General features: G+C 37.1%; 1 protein-coding gene across 7 annotated transcripts in view; it reads right to left on the bottom strand.

Annotated features, from left to right (window-relative positions):
• ccser1 (coiled-coil serine-rich protein 1) overlaps positions 1–21,960 on the bottom strand; it is a 135,523-nt gene extending 113,563 nt beyond the window's left edge. For 4 of the 7 annotated variants that reach the window (XM_044111489.1, XM_044111493.1, XM_044111492.1 and 1 more), the window contains exons 1-5: positions 21,692–21,960; positions 15,525–16,539; positions 13,355–13,772; positions 10,721–10,905; positions 2,690–2,780 (exon numbers count right to left, since the gene is read on the bottom strand). In XM_044111489.1, the coding sequence (XP_043967424.1) occupies positions 2,690–2,780; positions 10,721–10,905; positions 13,355–13,772; positions 15,525–16,514 (1,684 nt within the window). In that variant the 5' untranslated portion in view covers positions 16,515–16,539; positions 21,692–21,960. Of the gene's footprint in view, positions 1–2,689; positions 2,781–10,720; positions 10,906–13,354; positions 13,773–15,524; positions 16,540–21,686 lie in introns of all 7 variants that reach the window. The other 3 variants (XM_044111486.1, XM_044111487.1, XM_044111488.1) reach the window with 3 other exon arrangements.
• Between the last annotated feature and the right edge of the window lie 450 nt (positions 21,961–22,410).

A 22,410-nucleotide genomic window follows, 5' to 3' on the forward strand; every position in this document is an offset into this window, starting at 1 on the left:
GCTGCATATAAAATTGGACATTTTTTTTTATCTTTTTTTACCCTTCAACTTGACTGCTGGGTCAAATTGACCCGAGCAGTATCTATGTAAAAAGTAGACGAGGGGGAGTTGCAAATGTGTAAAATGAACAAATTTTACACATTTACATCTACATATGTAGAATGTACCTATTAAGACAAATAGAAAAAGTTTCATACAAAAAAAATACTTCCAACTATTTAAAAAAAATAAAGTTACTTTTAAACACCCGCAACATAACAGAAGGATTAAGTTATATATATTAGTGAAGCAAACAAAAAACTGGAAAATGTATCAGTAAGCAAGATTCACAGATTTCTAATGACATGCAGTGTTTTTAACAGAACCATTGGTCTATTGTTAAGATGGGTGCGAGGAAGAAAAGAGTAAAGTAGAGGAAAAGCACAAGAGTTTGCATTTCTTCCAGTCTTTGCAAAGGTCCATCTGTCCGTCCATGGCTGCTGAACTCAGTTGGCCATAAATTGCAGTGAAACAGCTTTCTTTTTAATAAAGGCCCTCAACAGGCCACATGAGAGAAGTAAAAATGTGAAGCACCAATAAGAGTGTGTAGGCGTGTGCATGTGCGGCCCTGTGGGACAGGTGTGTATTCATTTGCGACCGTGTGTGTTTATGAGTGTTTGAGATGGGGTAGACCACTGTCTGAAAGCAGTGTGTGTTTGAGTGTGTGTCTTTAAATGGCTCACTTTGATTATGTAGAAGAATCCTACCCTTTTATAGCAAGCACAAAATCTTAGTCCCTTGATTTTATGAGAACAATTCATCAAACCTTTAATTTCATGCTACAGTCTGCAAACCATTAGGTCTAATGACTAAGCATCCACGCTTGTGCGCTAGTATGTATTAATGATGGTGCCTCCTTTAGCTCTGCATCAGCCGGTGCCTGTAGAGACGCCTTCATTATATATGTGTGTGTGTGTGTGTGTGTGTGTGTGTTTGGTGTGAGTGCACTGGGGGTTTAGCCAAACCCAGCCTGCCTCTGAAAACACTCAAGAAAGCATCACAATCTGGTTTACTAGAGCTGAGGTTTCCATTTTAATCTTAATTTTAATAAAGTTTTGTAAACATTCAAAGATTTTGGAACTCTGCCTTCTGTCCATTTGGGTCGATGACATAACAAGACGCACACGATCAGTTGATCAGCAGGCATTCAGTGACATTCCAGCAAATTAGCTTTTGTCAAATTGTGACATGTGCTCACCTGCCACTTCATAAGGTACAACTGTCCAATTGTTTACGAACACCAGTTGTGAATCAGGCTATCAGACAAATCATTTAATTATCTAGAGGTGGATCCTGACATAGAAAAAGCATAGGGATAAATAAACGGCTTGACAAAGCAATTCATGTGAAAAATATTCCATCCAAAATATAATAATTTTTCCAACTTATTCGACCATATAGTGTAACAAAAATTCACTTTTTTTTTTAGCATTTTCAAAACTAATAATTTAACATTTTAACTACCATTTTGAATTTTCAGTTGAATTTCCAATCTTTTTATGTATTCATTTATCAGTTTCCTTTTTTATTTCATTATTTATTTTGTTCTCATTTTTTTCATACCATGTATTTATTTAATAAATTGTTTTTATTTACTGAGATATTTTTATTTTAGTTCATTTTATTGCAAGAAAAGGACAAAGAAATAAACAGGCAAGAAAATGCAATGAAGAAATACATGACAAAATAAATCAATGCATGATTTAAGAACAAAGTGACAGTAGATAAAATAATAAGTAAACAATATAAACAAAAATAAAGATAAATAAGTAATGAAAAAATAAACTGATAAAAAATAGCATGACATGTTCGATAGGTGTCAAACTATGTCTTAAAGAGAGTTTGTCTGATTTTACAGAATCAATCATGGCTCAAAGTTTTAATTTGATGCATCAACCATTAGTTGTGCAGCTTCTCTGTAACCTTAAAAACAAACAAGGGAGAGTGACCCCCAAGCCTAAATTTAGTCTACGGAGAGAATGAAAAATGTTTTCATCAAGCAAACATTTGCAGGTGATAATCAGTTACATAATCAGTTATGGCAGTATTTACAATAGCTTGCTAAATTGCCCATTTACTGTAATGTTTCTGTAATTAACACTAATGCTTTCAAACAGGGAATCAGTTTACTTCACCACATCTGATGAATGAGATATTTATTTAAGTTACTCCACATAGTATGCTCTGGTATGGTCATAGCAACTCACTGCACTCATTCAATATAATAACATTTTAATATGACGTTATAGTTTGGCAGTCTTTGCCACACTGAGGTACGGCAGGATAAATAACTCTCCTCTGACTGAAATGCCAAAACAACAAAGGAGAAAAATTGCTGCAAATGAGCTGACTGGATCAAAGTTGTTGATGCATGTTGGTTGGAATAAAAATACTGGTGTCATGTTTTAAAGTGAGGGAATAGATACAGTCTAATAAAAAGATAGTGAGGGAGAAACCACAAGTGCAAACAAGAGGTGAATCAAGGCAGATGGACTAAGAAAATCTGGGTAGATAAAACATGAGAAAATGTGGAAAATATAAATAAAAGCAAGAGAATGAAAATTGATCTTGGCGACTGAATTCTGTTGTGGGAGTTTTGTTGCTTTTCACAGAATGTGTAGCTACATGAAGGTAGCAGGGAAGACGTTACCATGTCGATGTCGCTGATCATCTGAGAGGTCCAGGTCCAACATGAGGTCATCTTCATCCAGTTCTGAGGAGCCCAGGTTGTTCAGCACATCCTGTTGAGCAAAAGGAAAATCACATACATCGAAGATATCATTTTATTTTCTTGCAGCACTTCTGCATTTCCAATATGTTTTATCATTCCAGCATGATCTGCAACATGCATAGTTTTATTTTTGGTTGGCAAAAAATAAAACTAATTTTCACAATATTGCACAACATCAAACTATCAAACGATGCAGCTCATTTTATTATGATATTAGATTTTTCCCTCTTCACCCTCACCCACTGAGATGTTTATTCCTTCTTCATTGCTTAGGAACCTCATAAACATATTGTGAGTCCTATTATCTTGGTATGATAACTGTTTTGTTTGAGAAAGCAATGAATATGACAAATGAGCCTGTAGTTTTGTGTAACATCTGTCAGCTTTCTATTTGCTCGATGAGCAAAAACTAGCTGCTGAGCAAACTAGATAAACTCTGCTAATCTGCAGTTTTTAATTCCCATGACAACGAGATGCAGCACCGCGCTCATGTAACTTCCAAAGATGGACTCTGAGCTTTGGTTTTATGATGCTTGTAAGCTCTGAAAATGTGCTCTTCTGAAAGAAACTATGAATATGTTAAAAACATTGTTGATGACTAAATTAAATCCCCGCAAAGCTGTTAACAGATCCTTAACAGATTTGAACTAAATCAGGATCATTTTAAAAAGATTACTGAAAAAGACATGTTTCTAAAGCCTTTCCTGAATTACAAACTAATTCCCAGCCTATGCCTCTTCAAAATGATCTAAGTGTGATTTTCTTGAATCCTCAGAAATCCTAAATGATCAGCAGCCTCAGGACTGTTGAGGGAAAGGCTTCATTGTAATATTGCCTCCATCCTGGTATGCCAAAGTCAAATCCAAAATGTGTAATACTACATTGCTTGATGACTCACATATTTTTAATAAAGAAATTTCATAATTTTAGCATTATAATAATATAGAAAGATATTGTTAATTTGGTTAGATTCATTCCAAAGATCAATCCTGCCCCCTAATGGTCATTTAAAGGACATTTGCCCCTCCAAAAAACTTTAGAAGAAATTGATGATCCAAAATATATCTGAATAATATCTGAAACCAAATTAAGTACCTCATAATCCCAGTTAATTTAGAAGCTCCTAAACCAAATTAATAACTAAAAGCAATGATGAATAAGAAAAATAGGATGCAGTTTCATCTTTTCTATGGATTAATTACCCTCATTGGACTTTGACCTTCATTAAATGTCCCTTGCGCAATAATAAAACACATAGTAAAATCATGCATAATTTATGAAAGATTCATATCAATATTTTGAAAATTAAAAACATTTAATTGTTTTTCCTGTTGTGCAATAACCCACACATATAAACATATCTGTACCTGGATCGGAAATATCGATTCACAGATCAGTCGAATATAAATATAAACAACATGCAGCCCACTCTCTACACTGATCTCCCACCTCTTGAAAGCAGCAGCCAGGGACAGCCGTGATCATTCAGCCATACTTCAGCAGAATTATTATCAGAAGCAATATGAACTCAGTACAGGCTGTATATGATGAACATATAATATCACACTGCTGCTTTTCCCAATTGGAGGATCATTACAGAAAATAGGAGAGAAAAAAAAAAGTAAGAGACTTCATTTCAAATTTTACAACAAAAAGCTAAAAAGGTATTGGAAAAGAAATGAAGAGCCTGTTTAATACTACAGCACACAGATTGCATTTGAAGCTAAATTGCCCTTTTAAATGCACCTCTCTCTCCAGAGAAATATGATCCTACAAACCAGCAATGTCACGTTTTTACCTCACATTTGTGATTTGATTGAGTATAATCCTTGAGTTAATAGAGATAATATTAGATTCAGGTCTCATTAAAAGATGGTTCCTTCTCCTAACTGCCAAGCAAAATGACACCCAAAACAGAGATCAGAGGAAGAATTCGTTTCTCTCGCTCCATTAAAAGACACTGGGTTCCATTCGCACTCAGCCTAAATCAAAGAAAATTACATGTTTTCGGTGCTTTGGGTGGCAGAAGCGTTGAGATGCAGTGAGAGCGATTTAGCTTTTCAGGAAGGTATTACAGCCTCCAGCAACAAAAAACTATACCAACTAACAAATGGCTTCAACCTGCCTGATAAGGCACTTCCCAGCCACTTGTGTTTACAGTGTGCCTGAGGGCATGGAGGATTGAACGTCCAGTGAAATTGGAAATCCATTTGTTGAATAAAACCCACATGACAGAGAAGTTCCCTCACGCAATCTCGCAGTTTATCATCTGACATTTGTCATTTTCCAACAACGGCAGAAGAATGTATCAATTCGGAGTCATTACTCATTGCAAAATCAAGGCTAAAAAGCAACGACCGGTAATACGAAACATTGCTGGTTAAATAGTTGGTTTGGTTTGAGAACAAATAATTAATCTTAGAGGATTAGTGTCCTAAGTGCTGGGTTAGCTATTAAAAGTGGCTGCCAGAGAGAAGGCTAAAGCAACATAAATATATATCTGAATTCTTTCACAAATGATAATTTTATACAGGAAAAGGTGGAAACAGCATACTGCAGACCGAGACTATTTCATGTTGCATTAGACATAGCAACAAAAGGTATTACGTATAATATTTGCTGCAGTTGATTTATCCTTGAACTTCTTGAGATTTTAATGAGCATGTTTGCTCTTTAGCTTTTACTTGACTATACATAACCTATAAAAGCTGATAAGGGCTTTAAAGTTTGGTACCTTCTATCCACAGAGGATGTAATTAACCAAATAACACAGCACTGAAAAAAGGAAAGAAAAATGACAAAGATTGGACACTAAGAAAAGTTTCTAGAAAATGTACTGAAATGAGTTATGACTGTGTTTTCTATTTACTCTTTATTCATGTGCCATGAATTTAAATATTAAGAGCAATATTGCTCTTGATCCTTTGACTTTTTCCAGACAGCCATGATGAGATGTTTAAAGGTACTAAGTAGAGATGAAAAATATGATGATATTTAATCATAAAGGATTAGCTCTTACGGTAGGATCACTTCCTTCCTATGAAATGTCTGAGATAAATTATCTTAGCTTGATAGAAAAGTACTAAACCATCCACAATTTGTGCAACAAAAAGAACTCAATGAAAGTAGACAAAAGTGAAAACAATGCAAACAAAAGATAAAACATGGTAATAAAGAAAATTAAAACTGCAAAGCCAAATTTTATGCACATAAAAGCTTTCTTCTGCTAGAAGAAGTGATAGCTAAAATCAATTTCCCAGAAAAAAAAACTCCCCAACCAGTAGTTTTGGTGAACATATTTCCCTCATCTAATAAAGTTTGACCAAACAGAAAGGTCCCAAACACCTTGCACTTCGAATTTACAGAGTCAGCTCATTTTCTTACTAATCTTTGGGGATTCTCTGCTTCAGATGCCTCCTAAAGCTGTTCACTGCCAGATTAAACATTTTGCAGAGAAGCTGTGTAAACATAGATTTTGACATCATGGTCTAATTGGCTTTTCATCCACAATACCAGTATAATTATATCATCTACTACTTCAGAAGTTAACAAGTGACTTTAATTCATACTTATAACCATTATGAATCTTTTCTTTGATTTAAAGATCACGTCTGTTGACAAAGTCCTAACACAGAGAAAATGTCATTCTGTTTGGTGATGTTCTATGGACTTCTTTTATTTTCCTCCTTTTTCTTCCACTTTATAAAATGGCTTTTTTGCAGCAGGACAGCACTTTACCTGTGTGTTGCTGTTGTATTCCCAACAAAAAATAAATAAAATAAAATACAGTTTTTGAGTTTGGCCAACAGCTGGAGACTGAAGAGTACTCCAACTCTTGAACATTAAATGTCAATTGTACTAGACAAGTTGGTAAAATCGCAGTGGATGAAAATCTGCTCAGAAATGTTTTTGTCATTCTTGTATGCAACATGTTTTCATGTAGAAAACTTCTGCTAAAATTTTGGTGGATTCTTTTACTGAATATTACAAGATTTTGCAAGTTACAACCCTTTAACATTTTTTGACAATTAGAAATATCTCTAATAAAAACATGCTTTTTATTAGAGCTATTTGGACAAAGTATTAGGGACAAATATTAGCTACAATGTTGTTTTTCTACCATCTGGCAGTAGCTATTACTATCTGCTCCAACGATAAAGTATCCTTGTCTTTTGTATGATTATTTCAAGAGTCGCTTATAATAGTTTTCCTCTATGCACTCTAAACAAACTGGAGAGCATGGACATAAAAGGAATGTTAAATTGGGACAATGTCTAGCAAGCAGGGTATTATGCTACTGTTTAAATGCACATAAAAAGAAACAGGAAGGGAGAAAAGAAGTGTTGTTGGTCTGTTTTGTCATATTCTGTGTGTCATTCGAGCTACCAACAAAAGTATTTGTTCTGGCTGTCTCTGAGATGGGAGAATATTTCATGTAATACTTCCTTTGTGAGCAAGTTCTGAGTGTAATCACCACCAGACTGTCAAAGTATTATCTCCACTGTCACTGTTAGACTTATGAGAACCCACGGCTGAAAATGCTGGGAATATAAATGTTTCGCAACTTATGAAATGCTAAAAAAAAAAAAAAAAAAAAAAAAAAAAAAAAAAAAAAAAATCAATATGAGATCAATGGCACTGCTTCTTGTCACAGAAGTAAATAAATTGGGCATTTATCATTGCAGTCCAAATCTTGATTCCTTTCTTGATTTGCTCTAGAGCCACATAGTAGCAGGAAAATAAGTTATGTCCATGCTATTGGGTAAAAATTGCAATGACAATATTGATTAAGATGAACCATTTCTTTGCCTTGGCGTGAGGGCCCATCCTCTCCATGAGCTTAAGCGTCTCCACCACCAGAAATATAGCAGAGGTACAGGCTTTAAAGGCTGTCAAATATTATTATAGAAATGCATAGTGTTGATATATAACACATATATGAGTTCAATATCCTACCACATGCAAACAGTTCTTTGCAAAGGCAGTGTTACACAGGCCGATATTGAGGTCACTGCTGATTTTGGATACATTGGGCAGCTCTAACTCTCACAAATATTAAAGCACAAATACCAAATCTAGCAAAAAGATGATTTCACTGTAGTAGGGAATATGGAATATGTATAGCACCAGTTATTTTAAACTTTTAAATTGTTGTTTTGAATGTAGCAAATTACAAACTTAGAAAAATAGTTTTTTTATAGCTACAGTATTTATGATTCATTGTTCAACTCAACACCTGTCTGCCTTACATGAACGACATGCTCTCATGTCTTTCCCATTCTGAAAACAACTGTGGAGTACTAATTAATGTTTCCATATAATGAGTTTTATGAACAAGCTGGTATTAAAATTTTAAAATAAACATTAGATTTTGTACTTTCCTCAGTGACTCATTGTGACATTTTGCTACTGCAGTAAAAAGAGACATTTATTCTGAGGCTATTTACATCTTAACCAAAGGTCCTAATAAGTGTGGAGGGCGTTGTATTCATAACATGTTATTGCTTGCATACCATCACTGTATAAAACTAGAAAAACACTAGGCCAAGGTTAAGATAAAGGTGTCTAAATCCTGAGGTTTTCATTAGCTACACGCACATAAAACTGACCAATAAAATTTTACGAAGCAAAGGGAGAAAGGATATAGTTTAATATACACTGCCGGGATTCTACCTTTCCTCCATTACTCAGGCCCAGAAGGGCACTTCATAGGCAGGGAGGAGGTGAGAAAGAGATTATGCAATATTTAGCAAAGTGGAAGTGGAGAGGCAGCAGTAGTCTGTAATGTGCAGCGTACATCGCTGCTCTGTGTAATCTCCCAGAGGAAGCTTTTAGTATCCGGTAGAATAAATGGGATTGATTTAAACTGGTTTGCCTCCTATGGAGCTTTCCTGTGCATGTTGTGGGAAAAGCAGCCCAGTCACAGCTAAAACCTATTGGCAAAAACAAAAATGGATGTTGCTAAATCTTGCACCAACAAAGACTGCTGCAATGTGTGCAGGCAGACAAAGTAAACACCAGGCTTAAACCTGTTAGATGACTGAAGAAGTTTTTCTAAGTACTTCACACATTCGCACTCAACTTAAACTTCTAACGTTTCCCTTAAATAGGATGAAGAACAGCCTTTTGCTTATTTTTTCAACATTTCTGTCGGCTGTCTAAACATCATTTCAGTTCATTCACATTGCATTAATAGAAGAGCATGGTCCATAAAGGTGTCATGTTGTTGGATTTTACTTAAATGTCAACCACTTCCTCTTTGTCCTTCAAAACGTTTTGTTTTTGTGTGATGGCGAGGCAAAAAGGGAAGACGAGTGCACTCTAAATTCGAGAAACCCCTTTTATATTTTCATGGTCAGGGCCACAAGCACCGACTCAAATCAGATAGCATATTAGAGGGGGTATTTTAGTATTTTACCAGAGTATTCTAGCAGCTGGCTATAATTACAGTAAAATTGCCACCACTCATTCTAAACTCTTTAGGACTGCAGCTCATTGTGTGGCTGCGAGAACAAATTTGAAAGCACATGCAAATTTCTATTATAAAAAATCTTTAAGAAATTTATATGTGGATAACAGCAGATGCAGATAAAAGCAGAAATAATTGTTTGGAGATTAAATACCTGTGAGTTAATGTGTATATCTTCCCTCTTTTCAAATGTACTAAGAATTTTAGAGACAATGGGTAGAAGGAATAAAAGAGTAGCACTCGGTCAAATTTGGCATTATGTATTGTACACATTTTCTAAAACATACACTAAAAATAACGCATTGCTACCAAACACAAAAATAACACAGTAAAAGGCAGATATCAACCATCAGTCCAATAACGAGTCTACAGAATTGCAGCAAGTTCGATTGGATCACTATGTGGCATTAGGAGATGAATTTTAACACCACATGTGAAACCACAAACTCAAAGCCACTTATGTGAAGGAAAATATAGTCTGTGCCTATTTTTTTCTTAGCACCAGGTCATTTCAATGCATAAGCGACCTCATTATCACTAAAGTGTCCATCTGCTTATTGATTGTGACACAACACCTTGAGCGGTAAATCGAAGAGCAGGCCAAAGTGGCTGAGCAGAAAAAAAACCATCATTTTAGAGTACATTTACCATCATGAGTATTGACACCAGAAAAAAGTCAGACCAGCACAAACAATATTTAATTTAAAATGCACCCACCACTAAGTGATTCTTGGTTTGTTAACCAGCAAATTTGTCGTGTGAATGCAATGAGCTTTGTGAATTAACATATTTATTAAATTTTCTATTTCAGATGAAAAACTTTGACTTTTGATAATAAATAGTTTAAACACTTAATAGAATTACATTCAGTCCATGATCAAATTTCTGCCAATTTCATATCCATCATTTATGGTCAGCCAGTAGGTCACATTGAACTCACACCAAAACAATCAAGAACCAGGTTTACAAGCCAAACGCAACAATTAAACTTTTGGCAGTTTCCACTTTGAGAAGTAATGACAAACTAAGTTAAACGTGCCAACTTATCCACATCTCGCTGATGTATGAGAACAGATGCTAAAAATTCACTGAAAAGCAGATAAATATTTACATTTATAGATCCAAAAATGCATTCATAAATTTTTTTAGCTATATAATTTAAGGAGTATTTTTTCTAACTGCAAGACACTTATTTGATTTTATGAACATTAAGGTACTTTGTATAGAAATATGTACAAGCATTTTTAAGAAATGTTTAATTCTAATACATTTTACTGATTTCACCGGCAAGTTTTCATTAATCCTTTTGCATTATTAAAATGTAATATTTGGTTTAAGCTGTTTTCCATTAACAATTAAAAACAAACTAGGAAATAGTGCTATAATACATTAATAACTGAGCCTGACCTACAATTTAAGGGCAGTGAAATAGTGTGTCAGTGTTTGTATTTATGGTGCAACCTAAACAGCTTCAGGCTTACCAAACTTCCAAGTTTAGACGACGAGGAGTTGTTTCTGTGCTTGAGCAGACCATTTCCCTCCATGCCTGGAGCATCTCTGAAGTTTCCATGGACACGAGGCCCACCGGCCCCCTCAGATGAGGAGCGCAGTCGCCTTTCCATCCGCATCACCTCGTGGTAAGGGCTGGCACTGCTGCACACAGAAGCTACACAAAGGACGGCAAGAGAACAACAGCAAACAAAAAACACAGATAAACAAGAGAGAGATCTGTAGAAATTAGATGACACTGTTGAGATGCAATATTATTTTTATTAATTTCTAATTTGGGAAGATCCATCCCGCAAGAGAATGAACCTCCTTTCATAAAACTAAATGACAGAGTCACGTTTACTTACTGAGGTTTTTAAACAAAGTTAAATCCTTCCTTCATGAAGCCGTTCAGCTATATTGGTTTTGCTCAGACTGTTTTTATTGTTTTGCAATAATCAAATTTATCCAGACTCCCCACAGCTAGATTGTTTTGTAACAATAAAACTGAAGAATGAACACCCAGATTTCAGGGGGAATATTCCTCAGAAAAACAAGAGGAAGGTGCCTATAATTGCTCAACAGTGATTTATTGAAAACCAGAAGCAAAACAATACCATATCCTTTTATGGTAATAACCTGCTACAGAGCAACTGGTTATTAAAAAAAAAACAGGCCTTTATGCCAACTATTTTTTCTGTGCTTTCTCACTCCACCCACCTGCACACACATACTGCGCTTTTCCAGACTGTAATAAAGGGGTCGTTTTTAAACAGCTCCTTTGTTGTAAACTCACTCAATAAAATAGGATAAGATCTGCAGCAGAAAGAAGTCCTGAACATTTTACCATAGTTTCAGACTCTTATAACCATGAACATTTACAGCACATGGGGGAGCAACAACAAAAAGCCTGCAATACTGAATCGATACAACAAATCTCTGTAGTTAAGGGATCCAACAGTAGATAATGGCAGGTTGTTCTGCCATTTGGGCAACTTTGTAACCCACAGCATCATTTATTGTGCAGTTTCAGCATGCAGAACAGCAGTTTCTAATATTGCAAAAAATAAAATTGCAAGTATAAACAGTTAAACTCAAAATGATTCATAACCCTGGCAGATATACATTTTAAATTGTTTTCATCAACAAAATGAGATGGGCATCGAGTATGAGTTTGTAAAAGAATAATGTACTTATTTTTTGTTTTATTTTAATAATGGGACTATGACGTCAATATTTTTTGTCGACACAAATTTTTTTTAAATTAATTTTGTTTTTGTTAAACATTTGGTAAAAAGGGCCTAATAAACAGGAGTACTTCAAGCTAAAAATGGGGATCTGCAAGGTTTATTGAACACTGAAGCACAAGCACAACGAGACGACACTCAGGAGCTCAGAATGAGCCGACACTAAGGACAAACTCCCTACAAGGGTTTTTAAAGCTGCAAAATTCCTTCTGTGAAGTCTGGCATGTTCTCTGTCTACTACATTGTCCACTGGAAATATATTTACAGAAATATTTAGACACAAATCTGGGCTCATGTTCGACCGAATAAAGCAGTTTCTGCCTATGTGGATGTGCAGGCTTAATGCAGTCAACGATATCCTTTTCCTTTACAGGACAGATAACGTTAACATCTCAATGAATTAAGAGAAATCCTTACTAATACAATAAATGCATTTTGAATGTTAACATGCAAATGTCTCCATTATTGCATTTTAAACAACAAGTTTCAAAGAAACTAATTCTTTTTTTCTCTGGAGTTCCATTCACAGCTAAAATAAGGAATATTTTTTTCTAATCTAACAACATAACTGGCACTCATAAAATTCTTTTAATGTTTGGCTTTTAAAAGCAGAAAAAAACAAAATAAGGTTTAAAAAATTGTAAATTAAAATTCTGATTTTCAGAGAATAGTTTAAGAACTTGTTGATATGACTTAAATATGCAAGTGTGAGGATTTTTATAACAGCAAAACCCATGAGTTTAAAATGAATAAATCTGTCGAGCTATGCAACTGTAATAATAAGCTGAAGATAAGATTTTTTTAATCTCTCATCCAGTAAGAGCAAATAGTAGCCAAGCCTGAGGCAGAAACAGAAAATGTCAAACCTGTTTTCAGCTGCAAAGTTTTTTTTTTTTAACAATCATCTTATTCAAAACTTTAAAATGTAGAATAATTTAGAACCGAGGGCTTCTAAATTATTGTTCCATGTTCCGGTGTTAATTATTTATTCTTCAACACAATTTTAAATCTCAATTGTTTAGTCTGCAATACCTATAAACCTGTAAAAACTTTAATGACCTCTCTCAGGGTTTACCTGATCGTTTTTATTGTTTAGAATAATTAAAACTGAAGAAGAATGAAGGAGAACCAGCACTGCTTCACCTGAATTGCCAATTAAATGTTTTCCATCAGACAAAGCTCTGCAGTTGCCTGGAAATGATTCAATAACCCTCATCACAAAGGAATGCCAGACAGGCCTGAGATTCAGTGGAACGGATTCCCAGACATGAGTCTAGTCTGTGTCTCTTTTCTAAGCCAGGTGATTATTCTGGCAGTGCTACTGCGCGTCTGACTCTGCATTTAAATCTCTGATTTCCTCTGTTGTTCTGAGTTTTGTACCTGCATGTGGTTTCCTCAAATGAGAGGACCTGGGTTCGTGGCAGCCGCAGAAGCTTCCTCTTTCTTGAAGAGAGAGAGTGTGTCTCGCCCTCCTATCCGTTTTCTCTGGGTTTGAGTGACAGCCCTCGCTGCGCGCCGCACACACCTCGCTCTCGCTTGTGGTCTCAGTGTGGTAGCCTGCCTTTCTCTCCTGCACCAACTTCTTCCTCTCCTCTACTGAACCGTCTTTCATTGCCTCCTGTCTTTCCTCTTCCCTCTCTTTCCTCTCTTCCAGTGATTGTTCCCGCAGAGGTGGGCAGGGTACAGCCGTCTCTGGCTCGGACAGGGAGACAGCTGTTTCATAGTCCGTGTTGTTGGCTGTGCTGGTGTCAGGGAGTAACGGTTTCTCCGCGCTGGACTGGACTGGGGTGAAGAAAACCTGAGGAGAGGATATTTTATTGAATATGTGTAAAAATATGCTTCACAGAGAAAGATGTTCCTGCTACGGCAAGTATTAAGCAAGTGAGTGTTAGAGAATGTCCACAGGTGAAGTTACTTCATATTTTAATTGTGAATAGTGAAGAAAATAGCAAAACCTCTGCTTTGTAAATATTTGCTGTTTTCAGAGTTATGAGGGGAATTGACACAACAGTACCTTACAGAAGAATAAAAAACTGTATCTTTTCACAAAACCAAAAACTGCGGGTCCAGAATTTTGATTTGAAGCTCACAGTAAGTTCAGGTCATAAATATATAAAACAAACTTTGGTGTTCCGAATGGCTGCAACTTCCGATTACTTCAGTAATAAATTAATCGATTATTCTGACGATTGGTCAAATACAAAATAAAAATTTTACATTCTGCAGATTTTCCATTTAACTACTTAAGCCTTTTTTATATACTAGAAATGCATCAGAAGATGTAAATAAACAAATAATTGAATTCCTTTTCAAAATAGAAAATAAACATGTATTGCCCAAAATGCAATAATATACAATTTCTTTAGAACACAGGTGTCAAACTCCAGTCCTCAATGGTCGCTGTCCTGTAATTTTTAGATGTGCCACAGGTACAAAACACTGGTATGAAATGTCTTAATTACCTCCTCATTGTGCAGATCAGTTCTCCACAGCCTTGCTAATGACCTGATTATTCTGTTCAGGTGTGGTGCAGCTGAGGCTCATCTAAACGTTGCAGGACAGCGACCCTCTAGAACTGGAGTTTGACTCCCCTGATATAGAGTATGTTTGCTTATTTATAAAAAAATGTAAATTCCAGACCTGAATCTCCAATCAAGAAACTGAATCAAGAAGGCTTCCATGTTCAGACATTATACAGTGTCACTAATTTTAATATTATTTACAATGAGGAATGGTCAAAAACATCCACAGTTACTGGATATTCAAAGCCAACAGAGACAAACATCAATGAGTTTCTACTAATTATTTTTATTTATTTATTTATTTATTTTTTATTGGTAAGAGAAAATATGTCGTTTTCCTTCAACTTTACATTATCCCCTACATTGTGTTACTCTATATTTAAAAAACGTTTGTGGTTCTAATGTGTAAAATGTAAATTTAAAGAGGCGTGAATACTTTTGAAAGAAGAGAGTTTGTGAGCATCTCTAGAGACACTGAATCCAGTATTTTCTTCTCAAAGGCCAGAAAGTGAACTAAAGAGCACACAAGAGTGCGAAAGTACTCAGTAAATGAATTTTCTTTTTGAAGATTATGACGGGGAATAACACATATTGTATCTGAGAGCCTCTTCAGCTTTTTTCCCTCCGAGCCTGACACCTTTCAACAAAAGGGTGATTCATACCATTTTTTTTTTTTTTTTTTTTGGCCAGATTTTAAACTTCAAAGAATAATCACAGACATTAAAATCCTGAACATAAGCAGAAAAAACTCAGGAAAAACTTTGGTTTTTATCAAGCACACTTAACAGAGAGAGCCATAACCCCCATGGAGTTATTCTGGTATTCCAAATACGCATTTATGATTGTGGCAGTTCTGTTTTCACAATGTTTCTACATCTGTTTGTTTACAAATGGATTCAGACTCTAAACGTTTCATGTTTGTAGAACAGTACCTATAAAGCTAGGCTTAATCAATGATTGTATGAAATGTACTGAATCACTGAACAAGGGAAATTCGACTCAGATTAATGCTTGTTGAGTAAAAGTACCTGAGAGGTGGAGACCGCCACGCTGAGGTTCTCAAGTGCAGCTGGGGGATCAGGTGGAGCAGCATCAGCAGTCGACTCAGACACACAGACAGGCCCTGAGTTCAAACCGGATCCTGGACTGGGAGCCGGGAGTGCGTCCACCTCCGACGCAGAGTCTTCTGTTATGGGAACGAACTCTGACGGAGTGATGGCGGTTGTTCGATCTTCTGAAATCATGGGGGACTGAAGTGAGCTTTCACCCCCTCCTCCCATTAGTTCTCCAGGACATGACCCAGGTGTGAGGCCCTCTGGCCCAGGTGTGACGGTGGCAGAGCTCGGAGGTTCCAGGTTGACTTCTGGAGGCCTGTGGTGGTCGGACGTGCGAGAGAAACGGTGATGGGCTGAGAATGATTTAGGCAGTAGCTGCTTCTTCTGCCTCGAAGAGCGTTTGTTGTTATTACTGGCCCCACTGAAGTCGTCGAGGAACCCCGAGTCGTCGCCTTCATTGGCTTCGGAGCTGCTGATGCAGTTGATGAACACATTTCGATTGGCTCCCGACGAGGACGAGGAGGCCTTGTCAAAGTCCTCAGTCTGCGAGCGTGGGATTTTCTTTTGCTTGTGGCTCCCAAACCCAAATGAGTGGCGCGACTTGGAACGCCTGCCACCCTCGCCGAATCCTGCGGACGCCGACGAAGTTACCGTCTGCTGGTTGTTTCCGTTTGAGTCCGTCTGCGTCAGGGGGGGCGTGAGGTTCAGGTTGATGGGCTGAACGCGTGGATCGCTGTTCCTCTTAGACGTGAAACTGAGAGATGGCGTGCGAAACAGGCTCCGGCGTTTGCCGGTGCTGCCCGAGCTGGAGTTGGTGCTGGAGGGCGAGGAGGTGTGGACGCCGTTTCCCACTCCCCCCGAGGACGGGGAGGAGGGGAGGGACTCCTGCCGCTTGCTGGCGCTGCGGCGGAAGATTGGCAGGCGTGAAACAAGTGTGGAACGGCGTGAGCCCGATTCACCCATGGAGAAGCTGAGGCAGTGAGGGACTCTGGAGAAACACACATACATCACGAAAAATTAACAAAAAGGGAGACATCTTCAAAAAATATGACACTTTAACAGACAATAATTTTCTGAGAAAATCAAAAAGGCAAAATAAGGGGAGGAATATTTTTATGAGTTTGCCTTGCTCCCACATCCACCTGGTTGTTTTTAAGCTTCAATAACCAATTTATCAGCAGTTTTGGTACTGATAATTTCTACTTGGAAGATCTATTTGCAGCTTTAACCTCAATGCATATGTCTTGTGATGATATTTTAAGTATTAAAACATAACAGTGTTATCTATTTGAGTGTATTCATTAGCTGGAATTACTTTTATGTTGCTTTTGAAGTAATGGTTTCTTCCTCTGAGTGCCTTTTCAGCCCATATCAGTACAGAACTCAAAGCGAGGTTCTTTCAGCAGCTTCAAAGCTATGTTTTTGTTCAACGTTGATTAGCACGTTTTTCATATCTGGGACCTACTTACCTGTCTCTTCACTATCCAATTTGATGGCTGGACATTTCCATGTGGTTTCTACTTTGGCCTAATTGTTTGAACAAATAAAGCTGCTACTTCTACTGGAAACTGCATCTAAGATTAACCAGAATTGTACAAGTCCACAATTATCTTAAACATGTTTCTTTCAAAGAGTTGGAAACGGTTTGTGCAACATCTTAACCTGCTAAATCTAAATCTTTTAAACTGCCAGAATAGAAAGGAGATTTATTTTTAAACTTAATTGTCCAGTGTTTGTAATCAATAACTTAATTACAATCTGTCATAAAATGTGTCGCAAAGTTTTTATATCAACAATAAAGTCAAAGAAAATTATCCATGTGGAAACATAAACCTTCAGCCCCAAGGTGATAAAAACTCTAATCCACTTTATTATTTGCATCTGAGGTGGGAGGAATTGACTTTCTGTTGAGGATTCATCATCCAGCTCCAGTCAGAAGTTACAGACACTCATAAAGTTGGGCTTTTAAATTATGGTCAGAAATGTTCTGTAGTTTGGTGGGTGGACTGATGTTACATAAAGCATGTTGTTGAGGTTAAACTTTCTGAGACAGATTAGACTTTGTTTAGGCATATATTCAGCACTGAATTTAGAATACAGCTTCAATTATCTTCAATACAAGAATGTCTTGATTCTGGAGAAGGCTCTCTTCTCACAGTTGCTTGCATGGTTATGCAAAAAAAAATTCAAAATAGTAAAACATTTATGTTTTATGGCGGCTTATAAACTTCCAACAGGAAGTGCATTTCTGTGAATACTAATTGACACGTAAATGAAGCAGAGACACCGTTAATCCATGAGATACTTCTATCTTTGGACAGAATACCTGGTCAACCTGCACAGTCTCAGTTTAGCAAACTAAAGCTGTTCCCACGGCTTGCTAAGCATCAGCATGGTACTGTATGAAAACAAAAAGAGCAAATTCTGAAACAGATCCTCTCTGCAGGTACAATAAGAGGACTATAAATCAACTGCGGTTTTGAACTGAGCAAACAAGTAGAAAAGTCAATTATCTCTCACCTCTGTCCCAGAAAGCAGAACTAAACACTATTCATTAAACCTGCTAGTACAAACTGTGACTACAGCCAGCAGGTCTTATTGTTTGCACATTTTAAACACAGATGGTGTCAAACTTCAGTATAGCCAATTAATTCCAGTGTTTTCAAATGTTTTTGGGTTTTTTTACACAAAGGAGGATTACTTGCGCTGCAATCCTGCCAACACTGATGAAGCTACCTTCTGACACCCCAGGCAATTGAAGCGTTTTGTTTTTGGTCTCTGTGTAATGAGATTACATTAACACCCTGCAGTGAAGTGGCTAATTAGAGTCTCACCTTCTGGACAGTAAATTCGATCAAGTTCTAAATGTGATGCTGATCGATTTTTCTAAAATGTTTACACAATGCAACGGATACATGGGTCCATAATCATAGCTAACAACTATGGTGCAATATTCACCAACAAACTAAGGTTGTTTTTTTGTTGTTTTTTTTGGCAGGCAAAAAAAATTGAAAGAAGTAGAGCAGCAAACAGCTGTCCATATAACTCACTACATCAGTATTAAGGGGAGTTAATTATAATTGCTTCATGTGTTAGTTGATGTAATGGATGCACACATATAAAAAGCTAAAGCACATGGATCAGTTCTATAGCAAGAGAAAGTAGAGAGGACACAACAGGCCCTCCCCATCCCCACATCCTCAGCCAGCTGTCTTCCCAGATCAGCTGGGATCGCCTCCAATACAGTAAAGAGGGATGCCTGCCACAACCTGGTGACTGACCTTTGACCCTAGCTCATTAAGACAGGCTTACAAACCTTCAGATGGTTATACCAGAGTTAAAATATATCCAGAATACATCTCTCACATAGCTTGTGGAAGTCGGAGGAAAAAGGACACTAACTTGAAGTTTATTCAGATTATGCTATTAGTGGCGAATCATACTTACTGCAAGTACTGTTTTATAGTGATTAAATTATAACTAGACTAATCCAAGCCTGTGTAAAAAGTCTTTACTTAATAGTGATAGTCCACAGTGTTTGCTTCAGGTTTTGCTAACCACACCCTGGCTCGATTACGGTTTGACTGAAATAAACCCTGTCTGAAAACAATAAAGAGGATATAAGATCTCAAAAAAGAACTCATCATCCCCCAGTCTAAAGAAACTCTTCAACAGATGAGAGACAAAGTCGCTGGCAGTTTGAAAAGATTGCTTGGTTGCTTCATGGCCTGGATGGCGTGCAGTAGTTGATGGTATCATACATTTTATTCTCTTTCCGACAATCTTGAGGAAAAAAGTGGCCATTCCTGAGTTTGTGACCTTGAGGTCAAGCGCACTTGCACTATGCTGCTTCAGATAGACCCAAAGAATATCAGCCAGTCCAACTCTGAGGGTTTAAAATTGAGATGCTGGGGCACGACCTTAAGAAGAAGCAATTTATGCTCAACATTCCCCAACTCCAATCAACGTCATTATAAAATAAATCAATATTTCAGCTTAAATGTTGATGTGTAAACTGCTCAACATGAAGTCTGCCCAGTTCAAATTGAAATAAGAGTTGAATGAAACCTTGGTTCGCACAGAATAGCTGGCAAACTTCCTCCCTGCTTGGCCAAAGCACAAAAGGTACGATTATTTGAGTTAGAGAAGCAAAGCTTCATTCCAGTTCCTCTTCCCGTTTTCCAGTTATTGATAGTTCTGCTGTATTGGACAGTAAACACACAAGTTCATCTGCTGATCATTTGCATGGTTTCCTCCTTCAACACAGAAGAAGAAATTAAATAGAAAAACAGTTAATTATTCTAAAAATAATAATAGTTTTTTGCAGAATTTACAATACTTATCAGCAGGTTTCTAAATTGCTGGGTTTTATTAATTCCACACCTAAAATCAGCTCGTGACTGGTACTAAACAAATAAGGCGGATTCAGACGGCACAATTTGAGCGTTGCTCTCCTGTTTGCGTTTTCTAATCACAACACTTTAACAGTCATTAACAGTCTCATGTATAAGCTCTACTTGCTTTGACATCCAATATTCTTGCTAGTGCACAGAGATTCATTTGCTTTACCCAGTTTGAAAGGATACTTAGATGTGTGTGTGTGTGTGTCTGTGTGTGTGCTGGGTGTAAATAACTGGGTGTTTCCAATAAAACAAGTTCTTAATGAGTAACAGAAATCACATACTGTAGTTCACACACTCTGCAGTCTTCTCTTACATCACACTGCTCTTGTCACAATTCACTGAATGATGGAAATAGAATAATTTATGTAAGACTCTATGTTACATAATATGTCTACAGAGTGTGATTTTGACAGAAAAATATAAACAGATAATTTGATAATGAATTCCAAGAAGTAAAGATTTACCAATCAGGCTTTCTTTTAAAACAATTTTTGTTTGTTTGTTTGTTTTGTTAGAAGCCTGATCTGCCAATTACAATTCTGGCTGATTCGGCTTTTCCAGCCTTCGAGGTTGTCATCCTGCAGATTTTAGATGTGTGCATGTTGAAAATTAGCTTATTTACCTCCGGAGGTTATGTTCTAAGTTGAACCTGGAAATCATGAATTAATTTTAATTATCAAAGAGAAGTAAAAGATCCAGGACACTGACCACCGAGGACCAGAATCATTCAATCGTGTACAGATTGTACTGAGCACAAACTCATTTAACTACAAGTGCTTTAACTTAGCAAATGTAAACTTTTATCATAAAAAATGTGTTGCAGGTCCAAAGCGCATCTAAAAATAAGCATTTATTGACTGAAAAAAGTGGGAGTTTTCAGGTGTGTTTTTGGGAAGGAAACAAACTCTAAATTTCTTTCAGTATGTTTCTGTTACAAATCTTTAAAAAAAGGCAAAGTCCATACTGGAAGAATCTGTTATCATACCAGTCTAGTGTGTAAATCTGATAGGAGCAGTCGATGCATCATTATATCAACCATGTAACAAAAAGGTACATAAATAAACATAATGATAATAACTTTGCTAAAACAGGTTATGAAATTGAACTGGCAAACATGTTTCAGCTTAACCTCTTTATTCAACCACAAACCACAAGAAGTATCACAAGCATTCTCAACAGCTCTTACAGTAAATACTGCCATCATTAAAAGTCTGACTATTATTATGTCGCATAAGTTGTCCTGTAACAGTAGCTGCGAAACCTTGGTGTATATTGTTAACAGCTTGTTAATCTTAGTGATGGGCCTTTACGCGTTTACAGTGTAATAAATGGCTATAACGCCTTTCAAGATATCCGATTGCTTTATATTGTATCCAGAAACTAGCAAGCAAGTTAAACAGTCTACATGAATAAGCTGCAGAGATTTAAGAGCAGCTAACTAACTAGCAGCAGCAGCAGCAGCAGCAGCAGCCCTGCGGGATGCCACAACTGTCAAACCAACAACGTCAACAACGCTTTGAAGCCTGCCGATTCTAAATCCCACACTAGCAGCTAACTGCCTCAATGCGCTCACACTCTACCGCTCATGTGTCCCCTCACGCTGCATCAAAATTAAATAATATTGATAAGATAATAAGTGTCCGGAAATACAGTAGAAGCCCCGGTGGCTCAGGCGGTCATTCAAGCTAGCAGCAGGTAGTGGACAAACACAAGCGGCCGTCATCGTACGTACATTACCTTCAGCGCCTTGTCAGAGTCTTTACCGAGGCCCGTCAGTGGAGAACTGGGGGCGATATATATCCACTTTGTGTTTAAAATGAAATAGTACAGGCATGAAGATGTGAGGGGTCTTACAGCGGCATTGGAATTACACTAAAGGGTGCACCTTGTGAGGCGGTGACGCCGAAATTACACCTCAGTGACGGAGAGTCGTTTTCCTCCTTCCGCGTTGCAGTCACTGACAGCGAGCCTGTGCGGTGTGACGTCCATTACTCCTCCTTCCTCCTCTCCTCCTCCTCCTGCTGCTGCTGTTGCTGCTTCTCCCTGAATTTTCTTCTTCTTCTTCTTCTTCTTTTGGAAATTTATTGGCGGTTTTCTGAATTTTCACCAGGAGATAAATTAATTAAATGCAACATTAAAGATGCCCACAGATGAATAAGGTTGTCTTTGCCTTAGAAACTGCTGTATCTGATATGCTTGTGTGATATGTTTTGATTTTTGAAATTTGACATTTACACATTTCATAGCCTAATACAAAAGAAATATTTCAGTTGAATCAGGACAAATAGCAAAAAAAAAAAGCTTTGATATGTGAGACATGTATACATTGGACAACTTAATTGTTCTAATCTAATGCATTAATAAGAAAGAGAACAGTGTTAGAAATAAGAGCAGAGATAGGAACCTTCATAACCAAACCAAGACTAAAGCAGTAGCAACCTTAGTGATCACTGAGG

Source organism: Gambusia affinis, linkage group LG03, assembly GCF_019740435.1.
Source record: "Gambusia affinis linkage group LG03, SWU_Gaff_1.0, whole genome shotgun sequence".
NCBI classification, from domain to species: domain Eukaryota; kingdom Metazoa; phylum Chordata; class Actinopteri; order Cyprinodontiformes; family Poeciliidae; genus Gambusia; species Gambusia affinis.